General features: G+C 46.7%; 2 protein-coding genes and 4 non-coding genes across 9 annotated transcripts; 2 read left to right on the forward strand and 4 right to left on the reverse strand.

Moving 5' to 3' along the window:
• Positions 1-1373: 1373 nt before the first annotated feature.
• On the reverse strand, positions 1374-6967 carry TMEM107 (transmembrane protein 107). Of its 4 annotated transcripts, none has more exons than XM_054994683.1 (6): positions 6900-6967; positions 5990-6105; positions 4650-4717; positions 3517-3617; positions 2064-2139; positions 1374-1899 (listed from the first exon to the last, which is right to left on the reverse strand). In XM_054994683.1, exons 2-6 carry the CDS (start codon positions 6074-6076, stop codon positions 1830-1832), a joined length of 402 nt encoding a protein of 133 aa, XP_054850658.1. In that variant the 5' UTR covers positions 6077-6105; positions 6900-6967; the 3' UTR covers positions 1374-1829. The 4 variants fall into 4 exon arrangements, with proteins under 4 accessions (XP_054850658.1, XP_054850655.1, XP_054850656.1 ...); XM_054994680.1 differs by having other exon boundaries at positions 2043-2139; XM_054994681.1 differs by lacking the exon at positions 2064-2139 and adding an exon at positions 3010-3106.
• Positions 6968-7797: 830 nt separating this feature from the next.
• Positions 7798-7879, forward strand: TRNAS-UGA (transfer RNA serine (anticodon UGA)). Its single transcript has one exon. It is a non-coding gene; the product is annotated as a tRNA-Ser (tRNA).
• Positions 7880-9047: 1168 nt separating this feature from the next.
• Positions 9048-9119, reverse strand: TRNAA-CGC (transfer RNA alanine (anticodon CGC)). The gene has a single exon. It is a non-coding gene; the product is annotated as a tRNA-Ala (tRNA).
• Positions 9120-9831: 712 nt separating this feature from the next.
• Positions 9832-9905, forward strand: TRNAT-AGU (transfer RNA threonine (anticodon AGU)). Its single transcript has one exon. It is a non-coding gene; the product is annotated as a tRNA-Thr (tRNA).
• A 624-nt stretch (positions 9906-10529) lies between these two features.
• Positions 10530-10600, reverse strand: TRNAG-GCC (transfer RNA glycine (anticodon GCC)). Its single transcript has one exon. It is a non-coding gene; the product is annotated as a tRNA-Gly (tRNA).
• A 1277-nt stretch (positions 10601-11877) lies between these two features.
• LOC129338347 (transcription factor HES-7.1-like) lies at positions 11878-17214 on the reverse strand. Its single transcript, XM_054992497.1, has 4 exons — positions 17170-17214; positions 16830-16925; positions 16605-16683; positions 11878-12329 (listed from the first exon to the last, which is right to left on the reverse strand). Exons 1-4 carry the CDS (start codon positions 17212-17214, stop codon positions 11878-11880), a joined length of 672 nt encoding a protein of 223 aa, XP_054848472.1.
• Between the last annotated feature and the right edge of the window lie 4908 nt (positions 17215-22122).

Below are 22122 nucleotides of genomic sequence, written 5' to 3' on the forward strand. Positions count from 1 at the left end.
GCAGCAAGGAGAGAGTATCAAGTGGTGTCACAAAGGTATAACAGCAAAAAAAACCACGTGACGTGTCTGACAACAATGGAACCAGTGTATTTATAATACATAAAACACATTACACAGTAAAACACAATTCTAAAATAGCAATTCATAAAACAAATACTACACTCCACATATACAATACCACTAATAAAGTTGCTGAACTACAGGTACCATAAATCGATGAAGTGCTGGTGCTACAGTCCAACAATGAGTGGAGAGTTCCAGTAAAATAAAATCAATCTTGTTGTATATTGTTTCTTGTTATTATTTCATATTGGCTGTAAAAAATCCAAAGGCAGTCCTACCTTTTTATTTTACTGGAACTCTCCACTCGTTGTTGGACTGTTGCATACAAGGAACTGGGAAAAAGAATATGCCAAGTTGCTACAATGCACTTGCACTTTAACAATATATGTGCAATGAATTTTTGAAGCAGTTTGTAGCACCAGCACTTTATCAATTTAGCAACTTTATTAGTGGTATTGCATATGTGGAGTGTATTTGTTTTATGAATTGCTATTTTGGAATTATGTGTTTTACTGTGTAATGTGTTTTATGTATTAAATACACTGGTTCCATTGTTGTCAGACACGTCACATGGTTTTTTGCTATTATGCTTTTGATACCTCAGCAGCTCATACTTTTCCTTGCATTATTATTATTATTAACAACAACATTTGATTTATATACCACCCTTCAGGGCAACTTAATGTCCCCTCAGAGCGGTTTACAAAGCATGCCATTATTATCCCCATAACAAAACTCCCTGTGAGATGGGTGGGGCTGAGAGAGCTCCGAGAGAGCTGTGACTAGCCCAAGGTCACCCAGCTGGCTTCAAGTGGAAGAGTGGGGAATCAAACCCGGCTCTCCAGATGAGAGTCCTGCACTCTTAACCACTACACCAAACTGGCTCTCATTCTTCATCCAAAACCTTTTAACCTCTCCTTTGTGCTTGCCACCCTTCCCCAACGACCTCAAGGAAGCAAACATAAGGCTATCCCACTATATCCTCATAACAAGCCTTTGAAGTAGCATAGAGTGAAGCACTGCAAGGGTGCAGGGCTTTGAGCCCAAATACTTCCAGGCCACGCTGAATACTTTATTTACGCCACACTGGCTTCTTCAGAGGTGCAGGAGACCAAGTAGGGTGGAGCCAAATGATGTTGCCAGGGCCCAGAGACAGGAAAGGGACGTGTGACCCAGGGAGTTATTTGAAGTCACAAGAGCTTAATTCCACAGATCTTTCATAAACGGGCTCCAGTTCATTTCATCTAGCCCGCTCAATGTGCCAGCGGCGATCCAAACAGCAGGAGGTGCAGCCCACTTATAAGAAAGATGCTGTTTTATTAAAGTAAAAAATGGTAAGGTGGTTTTCTGTACACAGAATCATCTACCACACTTGCTTACACAGCAATACAAACAGGTAATTCTATATACCGCCTTGTTTGTTTTCCAGGGTAAGTCATGTCCACCTCCTGCATTTACTCCATCTCTTCCCAAGCGGAGAGTTTGGCTCCGCAGATGCAGCAGCAGAAGGTGGACAAGGGCAGGTTCGTTGTGTGGGTACGTCACAGGATGCAATACCACCAAACCGCCACTGGAGGGAGCCAGTACGGCACAGCAGACCGCTGTCCCCAGAGAAAGGGTCTAAAAGCTGAAGAGCAAAAGTCAGGGCAGGCCACGCAGTCCACCCCCGAAGGGCATATCCCTCATACTCTCGAGCTGCAGCCAGGACACTTTTCTTTCCCTCTTTTCTGAGGGCAGACGGTCTCCCTCTTCAGAAACAAAGTCCCTTATAAGGGCTTCTTCTTCAGCCCGAAGACCGAGATGAAAAGGAGGATCTCAACAGCAGCGGGTAAAGCACTGGAGAGGAAAAGAGAAGGGGTTAGTCCTGGGGAGAGGGGTTATGCAATGCCCCCATCCCCCCTCACCTTGGGAAAAAAACAAGCCCTTCTCCTTTGCACATGTTTGCATGTTCTCACACACACAAACTGGTGTGAATCTACCTGCAGAAGCTCATGATATACCAGTATGTGACTGTCTCCCAGCGCTCAGAGACGAAGAAAGAAAGGCAGATGGAGGCACTGCAGTGAGCAGCCAAAGCTAGTGGGGAGTTGTCAGGGAAATGGTCACCATAGAAAGGGATGCCTACAAGAAGAAATCCTCAATGTGGGGCTGAAGCTCGGGGCACGCACCTTGCATGCGGAAGGACCCCAGGGTCTCAGGCTGCAGGGGTGGAGAAAGGCTGTTGTCAGAGCAGACGATATCTAGCTGGTCAGCAGGCTTGCCAACCTCCAGGTAGGACTGGTCTTTGACCATAATAAATAATTCAGCTTCCAAGCGGGGCCGGGAGATCTCCTGGAATTACAACTGCTCTCCAGCCTCCACAGGTCAATCCCCCTGGAGAAAATGGCAGCTTGACAGGAGGGACTCTACGGTATATCTCTGCTGAGATCCCTCCCCTCCACAAAGCCCAAGCTCCTTCCCCAAATCTCCAAGAATTTCCCAGCCCAGAATTGACAAAGCCACTGGTCAGACCAAAGGTCTGACGGCATAAAGCATGTCCGTTTGACCCAAAGGCAAAAAACCTCCCCCATCACCAACCATTTTGACTTGCACGGAAGGAGGAAGCCATGCCCAGCGCCACCTAGTGACAGCAGCCAGTCCCTGAAGATTTGTTAGATCATCTTGCCCCCTCCCCCATTTAGGGTACCATCATCCAAGACAGCGGAGAACAGGGGGGTGGGATGGAAAAACCCCTTCCTATCTCCAAATGCAGGGGGAAGTGCCCCAAGCTATGCTCTTCTATCCTGAACTTTACATTATTAGCTCCCATCTCTTATCAAGGCAAGCAGTTCTTAGCAAGCCAGAACCGGCAAACTCTTGCATTTCTGACCCACTGGCCGTACGAGGTACAGAAGTCCCTTGGCAAGCAGGGCTCTACCGCCAGAGGTTACCATCTTCTCAACTGACCTGCAGAAAGCAAAGATCCACCAGTACTGGCTGCCATCCCACTGTTCAAAGAGAAAGAAGAGCAACGTGATGGCTGCAGAGGCATGTGCCGCGATGGCTGCAGCAGAGATGACACACTGTCAGGGAGGAACAACAGCGAGAGGGCCACTACTACCAAGCAACCAATGGGATGGTTGCCAGATTTCAGGAACCACCTATATCACAGCCCAAGCATTCATATTTGTGCCCACCCATCTGATGTTAAAACACAAGTCTACCAGGAAGGTGCATCCGGATTTAAGGCAATGCTGCTGAGCTTCACTCCCCTGCACAAGCAGCAAATAAAAAAAAGAGAGGGTCACAGGTATGCGTGTATGTCTCATTCTATGCATTTGGGTGTGGATATTCACACATGCACACCTTGGCATTGAGGCTCATCCTTCGTACCCAGCTGCACCTCTCTTACCTCACAAATTAATTATGACCTCACAGCCCACATTCCCCTGAATCTCTGCTTAGAAAGGATACAGAGGAGGCTTTGCGCATTATTGAACATGGAAACACCAGAAAGGAAGCCAGCCAACTCGACAGCAAAGAGCCCCAGAGTTACGGACAAGGCCACCACCATCCTGGAAAGGGAAAACCAGAGGGAGGGTTAAGTTCATCTCCCCCACAAATGCCTTCTTGGTTGCAATTATGGCGATCAGTTGCACACACACACACACACAGCATAGTTGTGGCAGTCCCTAAGTAACACAGGGGTGTTTTAGGATCTTACCTCTCACATCATTCATAGTCTTGAAACAGAAATAAATGTTTGTGGAGTAAATGTCCTGCACCAGTACTGTCTGACCCAAGGTAATTGTAAACTCATGGAGTCTCTGATTCCTATCCGGGTGGCAAGCTGCCTCTTCAGTCCATCAGACCTGCAGTTTATTAACTATTACTTCAAGTGTGGACCAGAGTAATACTCTTTGATGATTTTATTGTCTGGAATTTCCGACGGCCAGAAGCGTGACATCCAGTTTCCTGCCTTGAATTTTACAAAGAAAATCCTGCAACTGTGCCCTTATCAAAAGAACCAAATAGAGAGTGACCAACTCCCCAGTACATGTGTCAATTTCATCTACCCAAGGTTCAGGTGGCAGAGGCAATAGGATAAAAAGGGCCCAGCCTCATGCCCTCTCGTATGGGAGAAGGTGACAAGAGGGTGGGGCGTGGCCAAAACAGGATTTGACACAGTTCTCCTCCCCTTCCCCCATCCTTAAAGTTGCCATGGGTTTATAGCCAGAGTCTGCTAGGCTGAGCCAAATGGTTGACAACTCGCATTCCCCCAAACACTAAGGATCTCCATTCACTTTTACAGAGGTGCCACCGTACACAAAAAAAACCTCAAACAAAAAAAGAGAATTCGCTCTGCAAGTAGACAGGACTGACAGAACAGCAGCAACACACACCAATGTGAGATGTGCCAGTTTTTCTTTTGAGCATATATTACTAGAAACGTGTTCATTTTTAAAGGAAGCCCTTAGTTTACAGAAACCAAAAGGCATTGGGATTGGAGAGAGGGGAAGGAACCACTATCAAACATTTCTGCCAGGAAATAAGAGAAAGACTGAAGAGACAGCTGAAGCAGCCCAAGTTCCAGGCATAAAACTCACTCTGTGTCTTGTTTCTCATAGTCCTGCAGGGTGCACTCCAAGGGTAGGGAAGCTCGGACATTGTTCTCCTGCAACAGGGAAGACAGAGAGAAATCAGTCCTCTGGCCAGAAAGGAGCAACCCCATCATTCCCTTCCAACTGCCTTGTTCCCTTTTGCTCTCTTTCCACCCTATTCTTCCATGGAAAAGGCACGAAGAAGAGTTAGAGGAGCTATATACACTCTGGGGTGTAATAAAAGAAAGAGAGATGATTAAGGTGGAGGAAGATTCTGACAGAAATGGTGGGTCCCAATATCTCCTTTTTCCAGCGCTCAGCTGTTTTGCGTAGCTATTAGCAGAGTGTACTGTGTCAGTGTTTGGTGTTTATATCACTGGATAATGCTTTCCATTCCCTCAGGGTGCTTATGAAGATAACCAGAGTTCATCATGCCTAGAATCTATTGTTCTTAGCATTCCCTGAGCAATGCATATCAAAGCCAGTTTGATATAGTGGTTAAGAGTGCGGGACTCTAATCTGGAGAGCCGAGTTTGATTCCCCACTCCTCCACTTGAAGCCAGCTGGGTGACCTTGGGCTAGTCACAGCTCTCTCAGAGCTCTCTCACCCCACCCACCTCACAGGGTGTTTTGTTGTGGGGATAATAATGGCATACTTTGTAAACCACTCTGAGTGGGCATTAAGTTGTCCTGAAGGGCAGTATATAAACTTATTATTATTATTATTATTAAAGCGATAGCCTCCCACCCCACCCCTGCACCTTGGGTAAGCACACAGAGGTGCGTGGGATGAACAAGTAGCCACTTCCATTCCACTGCACATCTCATCTAGCCCAGCACAAAGTGCCCCAGTACACCCCATTTTCCCCACCAACGGTAACTTAGGAAGGCCAGAAACACATTCTTCTGACCCACCCACCCCAGCCTCATGGAACACATTCTCTCCCCTCCTTTATTTCCATTTGGTCTACCAAGGCTGACTCAACAGCACCAGGCAAGTGTAGGGTTGCCAGCCTCCAGGTGATAACTGGAGATATCCAGGCCAAAGAAATCAGTTCCCCTAGAGAAAATGGTTGCTTTGAAGGGTGAACCCTATCCAACTAAGACCCCTCCCCAAACCCCACCCTCTCTAGGCTCCATCCCCCAAATCTCCAGGAATTTCCCAACCTGGTCCTGGCAACCCTAGGCAAGTGTCATGCAGGAGGGGATCTAGCCCGAGCTAGACCTGACCCAAACGCTCTTTGTATGCCATACAAAGGCTTCCTTTATATACATAAAAGAACTACAGGCAGGTGGGAAAGACTGGGAAGGAAATGGCATTTATTGGCTGGGAAGTAGCTTCTTACCCGGGACCAGAAGATGGTGATAACAATGACAAGGTGTGCTGTGAGAGTCAGGAATCGCGATGGCACCAATCCACTGACCAAAGGCATCCTTCTAGCACCCAACAGGTGAGGAACTCCTGGAAGCAACAAGAAGAATACAGAAGTGCAACAGGGGCAATGCAGGCAGCGATTTCCTGCTTATCTGTGTGCCCCACCCTACCTCCATTTCAGGATGTCAGCCGGCGAATGCAGTCTGGCAAATATGCAGTGTTGTAGCTTTAATAAGCACTGCATGAAATATGTATTTCTTTTATGTCATTTATAGTCCGCCTTTCTCACTGAGACTCAGTTACACAGTGTGAGATTAGTACAGTCAGTATCAAGGACATTTCCATAAACAATGCCATAGGGGAGATACATAACAGTTTACACGAGGCACACTTGGCACCCACAAGTGCCTTAATAAAATTGGGGTCGTCACCACACTAGGGCCCCGTACTGATCTATTCATAAAATCTTCCCCTGATCTTGACGGTTGTTTAAAAACCTCGCATCCCATTTGAACAAATGCTTTCTGAAATTTGGGGGGGGGGGGTGTGAATAGTTTCTACCATTGCCGTTTTGAATTTTTAAGAACAGCGATCTAAAATTCCTGGAGGGCAAATGAGAACCGAATAACCCACGACCCATCACATCAAACAGGCGCTTCGAGACAGCACAGATATCCCCTCACATCATCTCCTCCACCCACCCACCCACACCAACACACACGTTAACAAATACTTGCAGCTCTTCCAGTGACCCCCGCCAGCATCTACTCACTACCCCTCCAACCCCTTTCCCCCACCACATAATAACTAATAATCGGCAGAAGACCCCCACCCCCCAAGCTGACCCGGCCCTATATCTCATTTCAGGCGTCAGGCCTCACCGTTGCCCGTAGCAACCGCACGGCCTCCGGACCACCTCTTTTCTCTACGAGGCGCCAAACATCGCGCAGCTTCGCGAGATCGCGAAACCACACTGGCGAGATTGTGGCTACCATCTTGCTTGTGGGCAAGCTACCTTCTCCTTAACCCCTTCGTTGCCGTTTGGTGTTCAAGCCTCCTTCGCTTTCCCCCAAAGGCGTCAAGATCTCACCAAGCAGACCTGCGTAGTATTCAAGTAGCTGGAGCCTAAAAATCGAAATCTCGCCTTTCTATGTGACCCAAGGCAGTTTACAGTAATAGTTTAAAAATGTCCAATTAAAATTAGAAAGTACAAGCCTCTTCTTCCCTGCCCCCCCTTTAATGATTCTATTCATACCCCCTCAAAAAGCCCAAGCAAACAAGCACACCTTGCAGCTTTTCTTGAAGATCTCCAAGGAGGGGGAGCTCCCCTCCCCTCTTTAGGGATCGCATTCCACAGAGCAGGAACCACAATAGAAATGGTCAGGGATCTGCTTGTTATGCCATGTTCATACATGATGTACTGCAAACAAGCTAAAGCCAGATGGTGGTAGCCCCTGATATGCGTGGGAGACAGATGCTGCGACTCCTGGGAGATCTGCGACTGATCTTCCCAACGTCATTTAAAGATTAATTACAGCTGCACCTTTAAAAGGGAAGAAACTGAAGACAGCTGTTCCCCTTGCACTAAAGTTAATCTCTTTCGCAAACTCGTTGTGCAGTGGCCAAGCTGTACCCCCAAAAATGAATTGGTGGTGGTGACTGTTATCCTCGTCGTTAGCCTACCTTACAGGGCTGTAATTATTATTCCAAAGAATATAGAAAAGCGGAAGCGCAGAACAATGCACTTTTGAAATCGGTAATGAAATTTTACATCAGGTAGCTGTGATGGCCGAGTGGTTAAGGCGTTGGACTTGAAATCCAATGGGGATTCCCTGCGTAGGTTCGAATCCTGCTCACAGCGTATCTTTTTGAGGTCATTCTGTCCAGATGTGAAAGGAGAGAGTCGATATGCGGTAGTCGATTTGAAAAAATTAGGGGAAATACCGGTTTCCCCCACTTCTCCAAAGCGCGGTGCTGGATTATATAAAACAGATTGGGGCGTCCAAGGGGTGCAGCAAATACCCTGAGAGCGCCTTTCGCTTTTCCAAATCAAATGCTTCTTCAACAAGGTCCTCCCGTTTGCCTTCAAAATGCCAGCCTCCCCAAAAGTGGCGCCAGAGGGTTCCCTATCATCAAAAGCAAAACCAACCGCTCCTGGCCCCCCGTTCTAGCTGTACTGAAGAAGTGAGCTGTGACTCACGAAAGCTCCTACCCTACCACAAGTTTTGTTAGTCTTCTAGGTGCTACTGGACTCCTGCCCTTTTCTACTGAAACCAACCACAGCTTCCCTGTGGCCCCTGAAAAGGACTAGCTGATCGTCTGGCCTCTGTGCAGCCTTTGCATGCAGGAGCTTTGGCCAAAGGCAAGGTGGCATGAAATGCAGGGCGCACAAAGTGAAACTTAACGACGATGTCAATTTCCAATCTCATCCGGAAAAAAATACAGGCAACTTTCAGTCTTTATGTTAGCTAACCCCTATAAGGCGTCGGAGTTTTGCTGAAGAAGTGGGCACCAAGTCCCCCCAAAGTTGATGCTGGAATGAAGCTGGGCTAGTCATGAATGCTCCTGTTTCTGTGGTTGTTCTTTGCAGTCTGTCTTTTTCCCCGAGACTCAACGCCGAATACACAGTGCGTGCGAGTCACTACAGGCGGTTTCAAGACATTTCCACAGAAGATGCAAAAGAGTACAGAAATGCAAATTTGCAAAGATTTAAAACTTGCAGAAATCCAAGGCAGAGCTGAAGAAATGCTGCAACAGAGAATAAGCAATTCTAAGACTGTAATATAGGAACTACCCAGTTTGCGAAAGACTGTATCTAAATCGAGAAGGCAGCGAGCTACCCATTCTGAGGGATCTAATTCAAGATGGCAGCAATGATGGTTTCTGGAGACGGCCGCGGACGGCCTCAAAGATGACAGTTGCAAATTATGGTGCCCCCCCCCCCTTCTCCGCCTCCCACCCACGCAAGGCTCCCGGTAGCGCAATTCGACTACAGCTCTCTGCAAGAAAGGTGTGGTCAGCAAAATAAGTGGAGATGCCGGGGATTGAACCCGGGACCTCATACATGCGAAGCATGCGCTCTACCACTGAGCTACATCCCCATCTTGATTTCAAAGCGTAGGTGCTGAGCTTATATTTCCATGAAATCTCTGACTCTGGCGAAGGTTTGTGTTGTTTCGTTTCCAAGAACAAACCGAGAAGCACAGAGGCAGGAAAAAATCCCAACACGCGTGATGCACCCTTAACATGGGCTTAGGCTGGAGAACGCTCTGCTTAGCATTGCACTGACTATGCAGGGTGCGTAGTATCGGTGCAGTCACAAAAAAGAGGGGGACACCTTAAAGACTATCAGGTTGGTTGCGGTAGAGGTTTTGCAAATCAAACTTTTCGCCTTTTGCCCGGTGCATGAAGTAGCTGGTAGAGAGATTTGTGTCTAGGACTACAAACAACAGAAGAAGGGTGGGGGAGTTACAGACAGGACAAGGTATAGGCCATTACGTTGCAGAGCATGGACGACCCTCCCCAAGTGAGTGGGGACCACTCGGAGCATCATGGGCCAACTCCAAACACGGAAATACACCAGGTTTTCTGATTGCAACAGTTCAACGGCAATGCGAAGGTCGCTTGGGAGGAAGTACAGCGGCACGGAATCGCACAAAGGCAGCCTCTTTCCCGGGATCCTTCAGGTTTCTTTCACTCCCCCGGGCCATTCGTGCAAACGCTTCTCGCTTTCCGGAAAAAGGAGGAAACAAAGGCCACGTTTCTGCATCTATACCTACTGAGATGAGAGCATTAAGTATGAGTTTGCCAAGTGGCGCCGTGGCTTAGTTGGTTAAAGCGCCTGTCTAGTAAACAGGAGATCCTGGGTTCGAATCCCAGCGGTGCCTGCTTTTTTATTTTTCCATTTTTATTTTAAACTTCCACCTTTTGATTTCAGTTCCTCATTTCTTCTTGCTGTTTTGTAAATCTGAAGAACCTAAAAAGCTCCTGTTTCTCTAATATTCAGGAAAAACTGGCGTCCCATCCACCGCCCTTCCTCCTCTCTTGCCAAGGGCCGGGGCATAATTTCAGCCTTTTGTCTTCCCCTTGCTTGCTTGCATACAAGTTGTTATGCGTTTTTTGCAGTTCTACGCCTGCCTTAACGACTAAGCCCGGGCTTCGGGAATGAGAAACTAAATTAAAAGATATTTTTTAATCCACTGTCCTTTTTTCTCAGACACACCGTTGCCCTTCATCAGCACCTCGCAGACCGGCTCAACCTGCCTCCCAACATAATATTTTCTTCAAAGTTCTGCGGGAGGCATGCCCACCCACTCTCCCACGCACCGCAGATTTTACCGATCAATACAATTATATCTAGTCCTTAATTGCAACATCGGAATGAGGCAGAGGCACTTTCAGCATAAATTTGTTTGTAACAGATTATTTGTCTGGGTGTATTCGATGGTGATGTGGAAAGACGAAAGAAAAGGGAAATCGAAAAATGGGAGGAGGGGGCGGGAAAACTTAGTTGCATTGGCCGGGAATCGAACCCGGGCCTCCCGCGTGGCAGGCGAGAATTCTACCACTGAACCACCAATGCTCTTATAACAAACTTTCTTCTAAAGAATATGTAAGGCTATTAGTAATGGAGATCTGGAAAAAATACACATCACATCCTTTTAAAAATCCCTGTTTATTACTGAAATACTTGACAAACATAACTTTTTTTTTCATCAATGGGCATTTGAGGCTCATCAATTGCATTCCACTTGATCTGGTGTGTGTGTGTGTGTTTGTCTCTGTCTCTGGGATGCCACAGGAAGCTCAACTGGTTTCATTGCAAGCGCTATCCCCCTCTGCACTGTGCCCCCTCCCTGCCAGGAATTCTCGCGATTTTGGTGTTGCCCTGGCACAGCGAAGGGCTCCCTGGTGCAGACCCTCAGGACTGTAACTGCACAGATTTGCACAAGGCACTCCGTGGGACAGCAGGGAGGAGACGCAACATGCAGCTTTAAGCACACAACCCATGCATATAATAGCAGGGCACACACACCCTCACACGTAAGGATTATTCAGGGGAGAACATGAGCATGAACTGTGAAAGCCCACAGGATGTCCCCACAGTAGCTCCTTAGAGGCGTATGTTGGGCTAGTTCCTGCATTATTAGGTTTCATATTTTCAACATTAGGTTTCATCACACTTGATATGAGCAGACTTCACTGAACAGAGCTAGTTCTGGGCCATGAAAAGGGCAGTGAGCTATTCACATATGCAGTTCATCACTTGATGTTAGCTCACTTGAAGTTAGCCATCAAGCAACGAAACGTACATGCATGCGTGTCTGAACCAGCCCAGGACTGAGTCAGGATGTCAACCACTCTTAAAATACATACATATCTTTTGAAAGCATACCATTGTTTCAAAGTCTTTTTAGTGTCTCTTTTAACCTATTCATTGTTTTTTTTCCCAAAGTGACCCAAAATCCATGGCATTCTGCCGTCACCCCATTCTAGAAAATATACAGAAATTCAGAAGTTAAAAAAACACACATACATGCATGCACTCAGACAGCCAAACCCTTTTGCTTATTTCTGCCACACACAAACACACACAAACTTTTGTATTAAGGTTCTCCTTGCTTTGGGGTTCCATGTTTAAAGTCTAGGTTCATTTGACTGGCACACACTGCAAGATGTCGATTTTTTTAAAAAATCAGCCTTTTGCTAATATATACAAGAAAAGCAAGAATCTCCTCCTCCTCCACCACCACCAAACTCAAAAAGAGACCAACTCTTTGGGCTGATAAAACCCATAATATACAATATATAGAGAATCTAAATATACCATTTACAAGGGAATTACAAGGAAAGGGGTTTTCAAGGCCAAGGTCTCCACACATTCAGCGCTTGTGGAGATTGTGCTGCGGAGTTTCGTGTTTCCGAGAGTTTGTTCTGCTGCGCTCGGCTGCAGCCGTCTTGCTGGGCTGGACCAGCACCCCGGGCTTGGAGTCCTTGGCTGGCAGAGTAACTGGCTGGGGGTGGGTGCAGGACATAGGCAGCACCCCCAAGTGGCGGGCTGCACCCAGCAAACACATCTGGACTGTACCGCTCATAGCTGGGGTTGGCAGCTGCAGGTGGAGGCTGGTGCATCTCTCTCCGCGGGCCAGCAGTGATCTTTTCCATGCAGTGGCAGATGTGCTCCATCAGGTAGGCCTTTTTGCCCGTGCAAATGCCAGGACTGGCTCGGAGGAAGTGGGTAGCCTGGGTGAGACACTCCCGGTAGCCACTGTGGTACCTTTGCAAAAGGGCATCCCCGTTGTGCTTAGTCTCTGTGGTACAGTCAACAACAATAAAAAAAAAGAAAACAACGTTTTAGTTGGACACTTGTCAACAGACATCTCAAGGATTTCTAACTGGCAGGGCCACCCCAAACTCAACCTGCTCTATGGCTAACTGCCTCCCCAATTTTTGCCTCCCTCACCCCCTGTTTTTCCTAAAATGAGTTGCCAACATTTCCAACCCCCCCGCCCCAACAAACAGGGCATTTTTCACAGCTGCATGAGAAGCAGAAATCTAGGAAAGCCGCCAGGTGCAACTCCAGGCCCGGACAAGATAATAACATTCAATTTATAAGAGTCCAGTAGCACCTTTAAAACTAACCAACTTTACTGTAGCATAAGCTTTCGAGAATCACAGTTCTCTTCGTCAGATGCGTGATTCGATTTATATACCACCTTTCAAGACAACTTAAAGCCCACTTACAGCGGTTTACAAAGTATGTTATTATTATCCCCACAAGGAACACCCTGAAAGGTGGTCTTGCTACTGCATTTGTGCACTCCCAGCACACACCTGTTATAAGAGGCTGGGGAAAACATGCCTGCGTAGGGGAAACATGGCATAGTTAGCAATCCCACTTCTGGTCTCCCCATGCCCCAGTCCTAAGGGCTGCTATGTATCTTCTTTCAATGTTCATTGTTGCCTGGAGAACCCTGGGAAATAGAGCTTAGCTCTAACTCACAGAACTACAATTCCCAGAAGTCTTTGTCACTTTAAAATTCTAGATTCTGTAACAGATGAGACCATTGTGAAAAAGTGAGGAAGTCTAATGTTTCTCCAACTTCCCCTGTTCTAAGGAGGCAAAATTACCTTACCTCAGAGCAACCCTATGCCATGACGGTGGCAGGACCTCAGCCCCTAGCGGTCCCCACATAACAGATACCCTCAAGTTTCTAGGAGAGGGCAGAACTCACCAATCAACACACAGCTCTCTGGGAAGTGTGGCTTCATATTAACTTTACTGAAAAGTTAATGGTATTCACCGTGGGCTAGTTTATACCACATACAGTCAATTTTAAATTGTTCCAAGTGTCGTCTTGTCTGTGTCAACTTTCCCCTCCTAGAAAGGCTCCTGTGCCTTGGACACGGGTTTGCCAACTGACCAGCCCACAAAAAAAATTGCGTGTTTTGTTGCTGTGCATTGAAGATTCCAACTTCCAGGTAGAGCCAGGAAATATCCTGGAATTACAACAGCAAGATTTGAGTCCAGTGGCACCTTAGACCAGCTAGATTTCTAGGGTATGAGCTTTCAAGAGTCAAAAAAGTACAGAGCCCAGTAGCACCTTTAAGGCTAACCAATTTTATTGTAGCATAAACTTCCAAAAACCACAGCTCTCTTTGTCAGATGCATCGTCAGACGAAGAGAGCTGTGGTTCTCGAAAGCTTATGCTACAATAAAGTTGGCTAGTCTTAAAGGTGCTACTGGACTCTTTACTATTTTGCAACTACAGACTAACACGGCTAACTCCTCTGATTCAAGAGTCAAAGCTCTCTTTATCAGATTCGACTCTCAAAAGCTCATACGCTGGAAATCTAGTTGGTCTTTAAGGTGCTACTGGAACAGAATTTTGTTCTACTACAGTCCAACACAGCTGCCCACCTGAAACTATCTTCATGGAGTTCACAAATGTTCAGGCAAAGGATCCTTAGTGCCCAAAAAATTGGCAACCCTGAAGTTGCCCAGGGTTTGGGGCAAAGTCCCTGCCAAACTGTTTGTGTATGATGCCCCACCATGTGGATTACATTCTCCCCCTCGCCCCATCCAGGACTCCCTAATGTGATCCAAGAGCTTTTTTGCTCCAGAAACATGACACTTGCGAAGCTCCTATGCCTCTCGGCTTAGGGTGAATTGAGATCTCCATATATTAACCTCTCAAGGTTTCTTCTGGTTCTTCTACAAGACCTCCAGAAGAAGCATTGCTCAAAACCCACCCGAGTGTCCTCTAAGACATTTCCCTGGGGTTCCAACCTACTTTGGCTTTATCTAATCCAGTTGTTTGGCAGGTTCCAGGGCTCTGGAAAAATGTGGAGCAGTTATTCAGTCACACAAAATTAAAAGGAACCCTCCAACGCACATGCATACACACCCTGGAGTACTCCGTTGACTTACCACATATTGCAAAACATTTGAGATGGCATTTAAAGAAACCTAAGGTGATTTGGTGGGAAGGAGGGGATTTGATTGGAAGGGAGAGGGGGCGGGAAGAGGGAAAAGAGAGAGAAAGAAAATACATAGATAAGCATTCCTGGCTAAACATAATGGGATGATGAAGTGGGTAGGATAAAGTGGGGCAGGGGCCCGAACATGTGGTGGGAGAGGATAGAAATGGGGTCACTTCAATAGGGGCTGACTTGGACTGCAAGTCCTTTAGCAAGATATGGTTCATTTTTGGCACATTACAGGCTTGGACTGGACCAGAGAAATGCTGCTCGGAGCCTAAAACAGGGGGTGGTGGGAATAACTCTCCCTGTTGGACTGGCAGGCTCCCGTGCCTTTAAACAGCTGCTGCAGAACAAGGAGGCACCCAGCACATACAGCTTGCCCCACCACTTGCACTCCACACCAGGAAAACAGCTTTGCCTGTTGGATTTCCACCTGACTGGCAGCTGATAAAGGTACAGGAGCCCTGCCAAGAAAAAACAAATGGGCAATCCTCTTCTGGAAATCCATTCATTTCATTTCAAAAAGAAAAAAAAACCGATGCAAGAAAGGATCTTTGCACTCCGGTAACAGATGCAAGAAAGAAGGCTAAACAACAGGATAGGTGGGGATTTGGGGAAGGGGAGCATCGGACAGGCTGGGGGACACACAAGCATACACACACATACACAAACACAGCACCAACAATCACTCAGAGCCTCTGTCTTGCCCAGTAGCACCTTTAAAACTAAGCAACTTTATTGTGGCATAAGCTTTCGAGAACCACAGCTCTCTTCATCAGATCTGCTGACGAACATCATGTTACTAACATTCCACCATTAAAGGAATGGGACTCGCCCCCACCCCTCCAGGCAGTTGGCAGTGCTACTTACACAAAGAAATAATAAACGGCTTTAATCAGTCCCACAATGTTGGCACTTGTTGTATGGAAAGAAACCACAGGCCTAGAATATTTGCTTGCAAGCATGGAGGTTCTGACTGCATTGCTGTCAGAAGAAAGGCAGATCCAGCAGAACTAAGTGGGATGTTAGGGGGGGGAGGCTTTTTTCATAGCAGTGGGTTTCCAGCAGTGTGCTGAGGAACCCTGTGGCTACCCAAAGCTTGCTAGCATCCAGGTGGTGGCTGGAGGACCCCCCCCCCCCGCCAAATTACAAATTATCTCCAGGCCATAGAGATCAGTTCCCCTGGAGAACATGGCTGCTTTGAAGGGTGGACTCTATGGCATTATGACCTACTGAGCTCCCCCGTCTCCAGACTCCTTCCTCTCCAGGCTCCACTCCCAGCTCTCCAGGCATTTCCCCACCAGGAGTTGGCAACACTACTGCAACCATTCCAGAGACCCTAAGAGGCCTAGCTAGGGTAATGCTCTGTGTTAAGTGCAAAGCCTCTCTTTTATTTCATTTATTTATTTCGTTAGATTTCTATCCTGCCCTCCCCGCAAACGGGCTCAGGGAGGGTCACAACATCATAAAAGCCACAATTTAAAATACAATAAATAACAGTTAAAATCATAAAACAATAAAATCAGCAGATCTCATTAAAAAGTGGAGCGAAACAAAGCAAAACAGGAAAGGGGCCAGCAGGGTAGTACGCCAGCCCCTCAACCACTCTGATAGACCTGGCGTAAGATCTCCATTTTACAGGCCCAGCGGAACTAGAACACTCCCCAAAATTCTCTGGGATGCGCCGGGATTCCGTGACAAAGGCTTTGAACACCACTAGCTTAGAGCACATTCGCATATGAGGTTGCTGAGCCAATCCTCAGACTAGGATTACCAGCTCCTGGCTGGAAAATTCCTGGAGATCTGGGGGCAGAGCATGGAAAGGGTGGGGTTTGGGGAGGGGAGGGACCTCAGTGGGGTATAATGCCCCAGAGTTCCCCCTCTGGGGCAGCCATGTCCTCCAAGGGAACTGATCTCTGTGACCTGGAGATCAGCCGTAATTCCGGGAGAAGTCCAGCCACCACCTGGAGGTTGGCAGGCCCGTAATGTGCCTCTGCCTTCAGCCCTCCCCATCTCCCTTGGAGGTCTGTGAATCTCTTGGAAGGATTCTGTTTTTCAAAGAAAGGAAGGAAAGAAGAAAAAGGATACCAGAAACATTATACCTGATAAAGGCTGCGTCTTCAAAAGCTGGACTGTTTTTTGTAAAATTTCTGCTTTTTCAACTTTGGGGTTTTTAAGTCTCTGCAAAGAAAAAAACAAGACAAGAGAAGAGGGGGGAGAGAAAAGGGGGGAAAGGAGGAATGAAAATAAAATCTTCTTTCTGTGTTTTGCTTTGGGGGGGAAGTTTCGGGCACTAGGGATGGAGAGAGGCGGAGTGGCTAGCTTACCTCGTCCTGCGTGGCCTCGAAGAGCAAGACACGGAGGCGGTCCAAGCTTTGGTTCATCCGGTCCCTCCGCCGCTTCTCCATCAAGGGCTTCAGCAGCTAGAGAAAGAGAGAGATGGCAGACAGGAAAGGCAAGAGCCGCAGAAGCCACAGAGAGAGAGGGGGAGGGAGAGGAGGGAGAGCTTTTGGAAAAGGGCATCCGGCAGTCCAAACCAAGCCGGGCCAGGATCCTGCTCTTAGCTCCACCTGGGGGGTGACACGTCAAGCCACCCCGCCCTGCAAAGGAGCTGAGAGCAGAATCCTGGGAGACCCCCAGCCATACCAGGCCAGGTGCCACTGTTACCTTCTTGTCCTCTTTGCTTCCCCATTTCTGGCTTGTCATCTTCATAACTGGTGGGCCACAAGAGGATGGGCAGATGGAAGCCTGGTCCCTCTGGCTTGGTCCGTCTGCAGACACTAAACTCCCCTTTTCCTTTGCTTCAAAGGCAGAAGGGGTCCTTTTATAGGGCTTTCCTCTCCCGTTCCTGCTCTCCCAGCACCATCTCTACCCCCCTACCCAATTCAACCACCTTAAAGAAAATTTCACACCTCCCTCCCCTTTGCTTTGATCTTTCCTCTCCATCCTGGGGAGAGAGTGTGTCACACACACTTGTAGCTGCACTCAACTACAAAAGAGGGGAATGAATTTCCCGCTGTAAACTGCCCTCCTCTTTCAGCGACAGTGCATGCTGACTGGGAAGGGACGTTATTTCATATTCAGATCTTGCAACGTGGTGAATAGCATGGGATATAAACCTATTGCTTCCTTGTGCCAGGGGGAAAAGACAGGGCCAGTGCCAGGGAAATTCTGTCATCCATGCCAAGGTTTGCCAGGATATCACCAAAGGAAAATAAAGCAAAAGTCCAGTGGCATCTTAAAGACTAACAACATTGATTTCAGTATGAGCTTTCTTGAGTCACAGCTCATTACATCAGAAACAAATATTTGTCTGAAGAAGGAAGTTGAGATTTATTTTGCAATTATCAAAAAAGGAAACATATATTATAGCCTCGTCTGTATGAGTAAGCAATATACACGCTCACAATACGAAATAAACTTATGGCATTATTGTTATTTTAGTACATGTGTACCAAACCATGCCAAATCTGTAATCTCATCAGCTCTTTTTACACCAGTTGCAACCTAGAAGAACAACAAGATTTGGGTCCAATAGCATCTTAGAGATCAACTGGATTTCCCGGGTTGGTCTCTAAGGTGCTACTGGACCTGATTCTTGCTCTTCTACTACAGACCAACACGGCTACCCACTTGAACCTAGAAGGAAACACATACACCAGGAAACAGTCAAAACATTCATTTGAAGACTATACCAACCATGATGCAGTGTAATATTGAGTTTTCTTGCAAATTTAAGACTACAAAACCCATGACATGCTATTGATGGAAGCAAAATTAGATGTGCAAGAATATACTAAGATGATCTAATGACCACCCTGCGGGAATGCCCGTGCTCATGGAAGATAGTATATTCGAATAGGAGCAAAGACTTTTCATGAGAGTCCTTTGTTTTAGGCTCAAAAAAGAAAACAGTGGAAAAGAGCAAGAGTCCAGTAGCACCTATAAGACTAACAAAATTAGTGGTAGGGTATGCGCTTCCGTGAGTCACAGCTCACTTCTTCAGAATTTATAGAACATTGCAAGTTTTTGCATGACCTAAATTCAGGAGGTTAACATTTATCATATTATTTTAAAATAATCATAGATAACCCATTTTAACCGAATTATTAGTTGGATCCATCCAGATTTTCCGTGAGTGAAAAAAGGATGTGGGATTCCCTTTGACCACAAAAGAGATTATGCTGTGGATTAGGGGATTTACATGGGAGAAAGCCTTGTGTGAGGGGGCTGTAATAAGGAGAGAATGGGGCTGTGATCAGGTGAGAATTAATTTAAAAGCTTGCTGGATACAACCCAATGACCTCTGGGCTTAAATGCTTAAAGCATTCTCCCCCCTTTCCATTTTTTCCTGACAATATCCTAATGTAAACTAAGATGGGAGTGTGGGACTAGCCCAAGGTCACCCAGCGAGCTCCTTTTTTGATGAGTTTTTTAACACAGTGATACGTTTATACCCCACCTTTCTTCTTGGCTCAAGGTAGTTTGTGTTATGTGCTGTCAAGTCGCCTCCAACCTATGGCGACCCTATGAATGAAAGACCTCCAAAACGTCCTCTCATTAACAGACTTGCTCAGATCCTGCAAACTGGAGGACGTGGCTTCCTTTATTAGGTCTTCCTCTTTTCCTACTGCCTTCCACTTCTCCTAGCATTATTGACTTTTCTAGAGAATCTTGTCTTCTCATGATGTGACCAAAGTACGATATCTTCAGTTTTGTCATTTCAGGTTCTAGGGAGAATTCCGGCTTGGTTTGATCTAGTAGCCACTTATTTGTCTTTTTGGCCAGTCTGTGGTATCCACAAAACTCTTCTCCAGCAACACATTACTGTAATAATTAAATCATTACAAATTAAAACCAAAATAAGATAGCAAACCCCAAATACCTCCCACCACACCCAACAAAGATGCCTGCTGTTCATAGCCTGTTAAAAGCCCTGGCAAACAACGAAGGCTTTAAGCACCTTCTGAAGATTTAGTTATTTACTTACTTATTTACATTTTTAATAGTCTGTCTTTCTCAATGGGACTCAAACGGACTAAGTAGTGTAAGTTAATATGAAGTATGGCTGGAACATCCAATAAACAGAACAATAGGTTACAGCAACAGTCAGTACCCAGTATTACAGTCTACAGTCCCTGCCTCTTTTCCAAAGTATCTCTTTAAACCATCTCAGTACAGTACAGCTCTCCTACCTGAGTAAAAAAGCCCTCCTGAATAATTCAGTTTTGCATAGTTTGCAGAATGCCAGGAGAATGGGAGCCTTCGTGATGCCTCAAAGGGGCCCCCCGTCTCCTCTTCTGGAAGCCATTTCCACAAAGTTGGAGCTATGATGGAACGTTTCCAGGTGGGCCATCCAAAATGGGGGAGCAACCAGCAGTCTGAAGACCAGAAACAAATGTTTGGAGACAAATCTTCAGACATCTTCTTTCTTACTGTTTCCACATCAAAATTCATAAGCACAGGCCCTCCGGAAAGACACAAGGTCTTGGCGGGCCCGAGTATCTTCCAACAGAGAGTTCCACCTGATTGGAGCCAGGACCGAAAACGCCCTGGCCCTGGTTGAGGCCAGTCGAGCCTCCCTAAGCAAGCCCATTGGCCCTGCTGCTGGGCCTTCAATATCAAGTTCGGTGCAGTAGTTTGCAGCTAATAATGCATCTCAACATGTTGCGAAAAGCATCATGCGGGTTTCTGCTGCTCACAACACTGGTCTACTAACTATGCAACTCTCGGGAAACTGACCAACCTAAATACACAGTGAAAGATTTTTGAAAAACCTTTCACTGTGTATTTAGGTTGGTCGGTTTCCCGAGAGTTGCATAGTTAGTAGGTTTGTCGTATTTCTTGGGAACGCCTCTACTGTGTTTGCTCACGACACGGGGGCAAGTTGCAAGTATAGGGCCATACTTTTCTGCGCCGGAGACCCTAATACACTGCTCGCTGTCCCTGCCGGACAGAATACCAGGCGTGGTAGACTACGGCTTGCCTTGCCAAGTCTTCAGGAGCATGTTAGAGGACGCTCGGGCCCACCAATACCTTATATCTTTTCGGCAGGCCTGTAAGGCAGAGATGTTCACCCAGGCATATGGGCGAGGCCTGACTTAGGTGTTCTAGAAATGCCTCCCAAGCAGTCTTCCCCCCCCCCCGCCGCCGCCCCACGCAAAATCACAGTTCGTGCCTCCTCTCCCCTTCTTATGTTATGGCTGGGAAGAGAAGAAGGAGCTGCCATCTTGGGATTTTAAATGTATTTTGGTTTTAATGTATTTAATTGGTTTATTTTTGTACTATTACATGTAACCCGCCCTGAGTCCGCTTGTGGGGAGGACGGGCTAGAAATCAAATAAATGATTATGATTGTGATTGTGATTGTGATTGTGATTGTGATTGTGATGATGATGATGATGATGATGATGATGATGATGATGATGATGATGATGATGATGATTTAAAGTCTACTGCTGTGTTCTGCTCCTCTGTCTTCAGCCAGAGGACATCTCCAACTCAAGGACGGAGCATGTAGGAAATCCCCGGTTCTACTCCGGGAATCTCCAGTGCACGGATGTCAGGTAGCAGATGCCAGGGAAAGACCTTCCTCTGTACGAAGGTGCATCAGTCAGGCAATACTGAGCTTCTTAGGCTTTTAAAAAACTTTTAAAATTTACATTCAATATTGATAATATAATTGACATGATTATGTACACTTAAATTTTACATAATAAGTAACAAGAAAGTCTAGTTTTAGCAATACATGCTTTGAGATTTGGATCGCAAGGAATTCGTGTAATGTGCTGCATTTTTTACTTTTTGTTAATTTTAGATTTGACATTAGATTTGACTTAATAGAAAGCATCTTCTTATTGAGGGTTTGAAGGAAGGGCCTGTGGCTTCATTGCAGGCAGAAGGCGCCCAGGTCAATCCTCGGTTCAAGAGCCCGAGAGCACGTGTTAAGAAAGACCCTTCCCTGCTGGAGACGCCAAGGAGCTGCTGCTACTCGCAGTTAATGGAGGGGCTGGATGAGCAATCGCCTGATGAATTTGAGGTCAGTTGGCAACCACAAGGGAGGACAGAGATGATGGAAGAAGGAAAGGAATTGGGCTGGGCCAAAGTTCTTTCCTGACAAAAGATGATTTTGCAGGGATCAGCCAGGGCAAAGTAACTGGCTGGGAGTTGAGATCAAGGAAGGCACACCGCCGTCAGAATCCCATTTAATTTAGCCAGCACCCCGGGACAATCCATTCACTTTCTAATGTTGGGGCCTCAATTACTGAAGGGATTAGGCACACATAGGAACTGCTTTCTGTGGACCTCCCTCCTCCTCCTCCTTCGGAGAACAATAGCTCCATCAAAGCCCCCACACTCTTGCATATTTTATGTTCTTGACTACCCCAGGCGCACACATGAGTTATCTAGCCTTTGACAGGGCCTCAGCTGAGGATGTCCATCCACAGCCTTCTATTCCAAAGGACGGCACAGCAGCTGAGATCCACGCTCAAAGGCTCAGGCCTAGGGTTGCCAGGTCCAGGTTGGGAAATTCCTGGAGATTTGGGGGGGGGCGGGTAGCCTGGAGAGGGTAGGGTTTTTGGAGGGGAGGGGCCACAGCAAGGTATAATGCATTAGAGT

This window comes from Eublepharis macularius, chromosome 12 (assembly GCF_028583425.1).
Source record: "Eublepharis macularius isolate TG4126 chromosome 12, MPM_Emac_v1.0, whole genome shotgun sequence".
NCBI classification, from domain to species: Eukaryota; Metazoa; Chordata; class Lepidosauria; order Squamata; family Eublepharidae; genus Eublepharis; species Eublepharis macularius.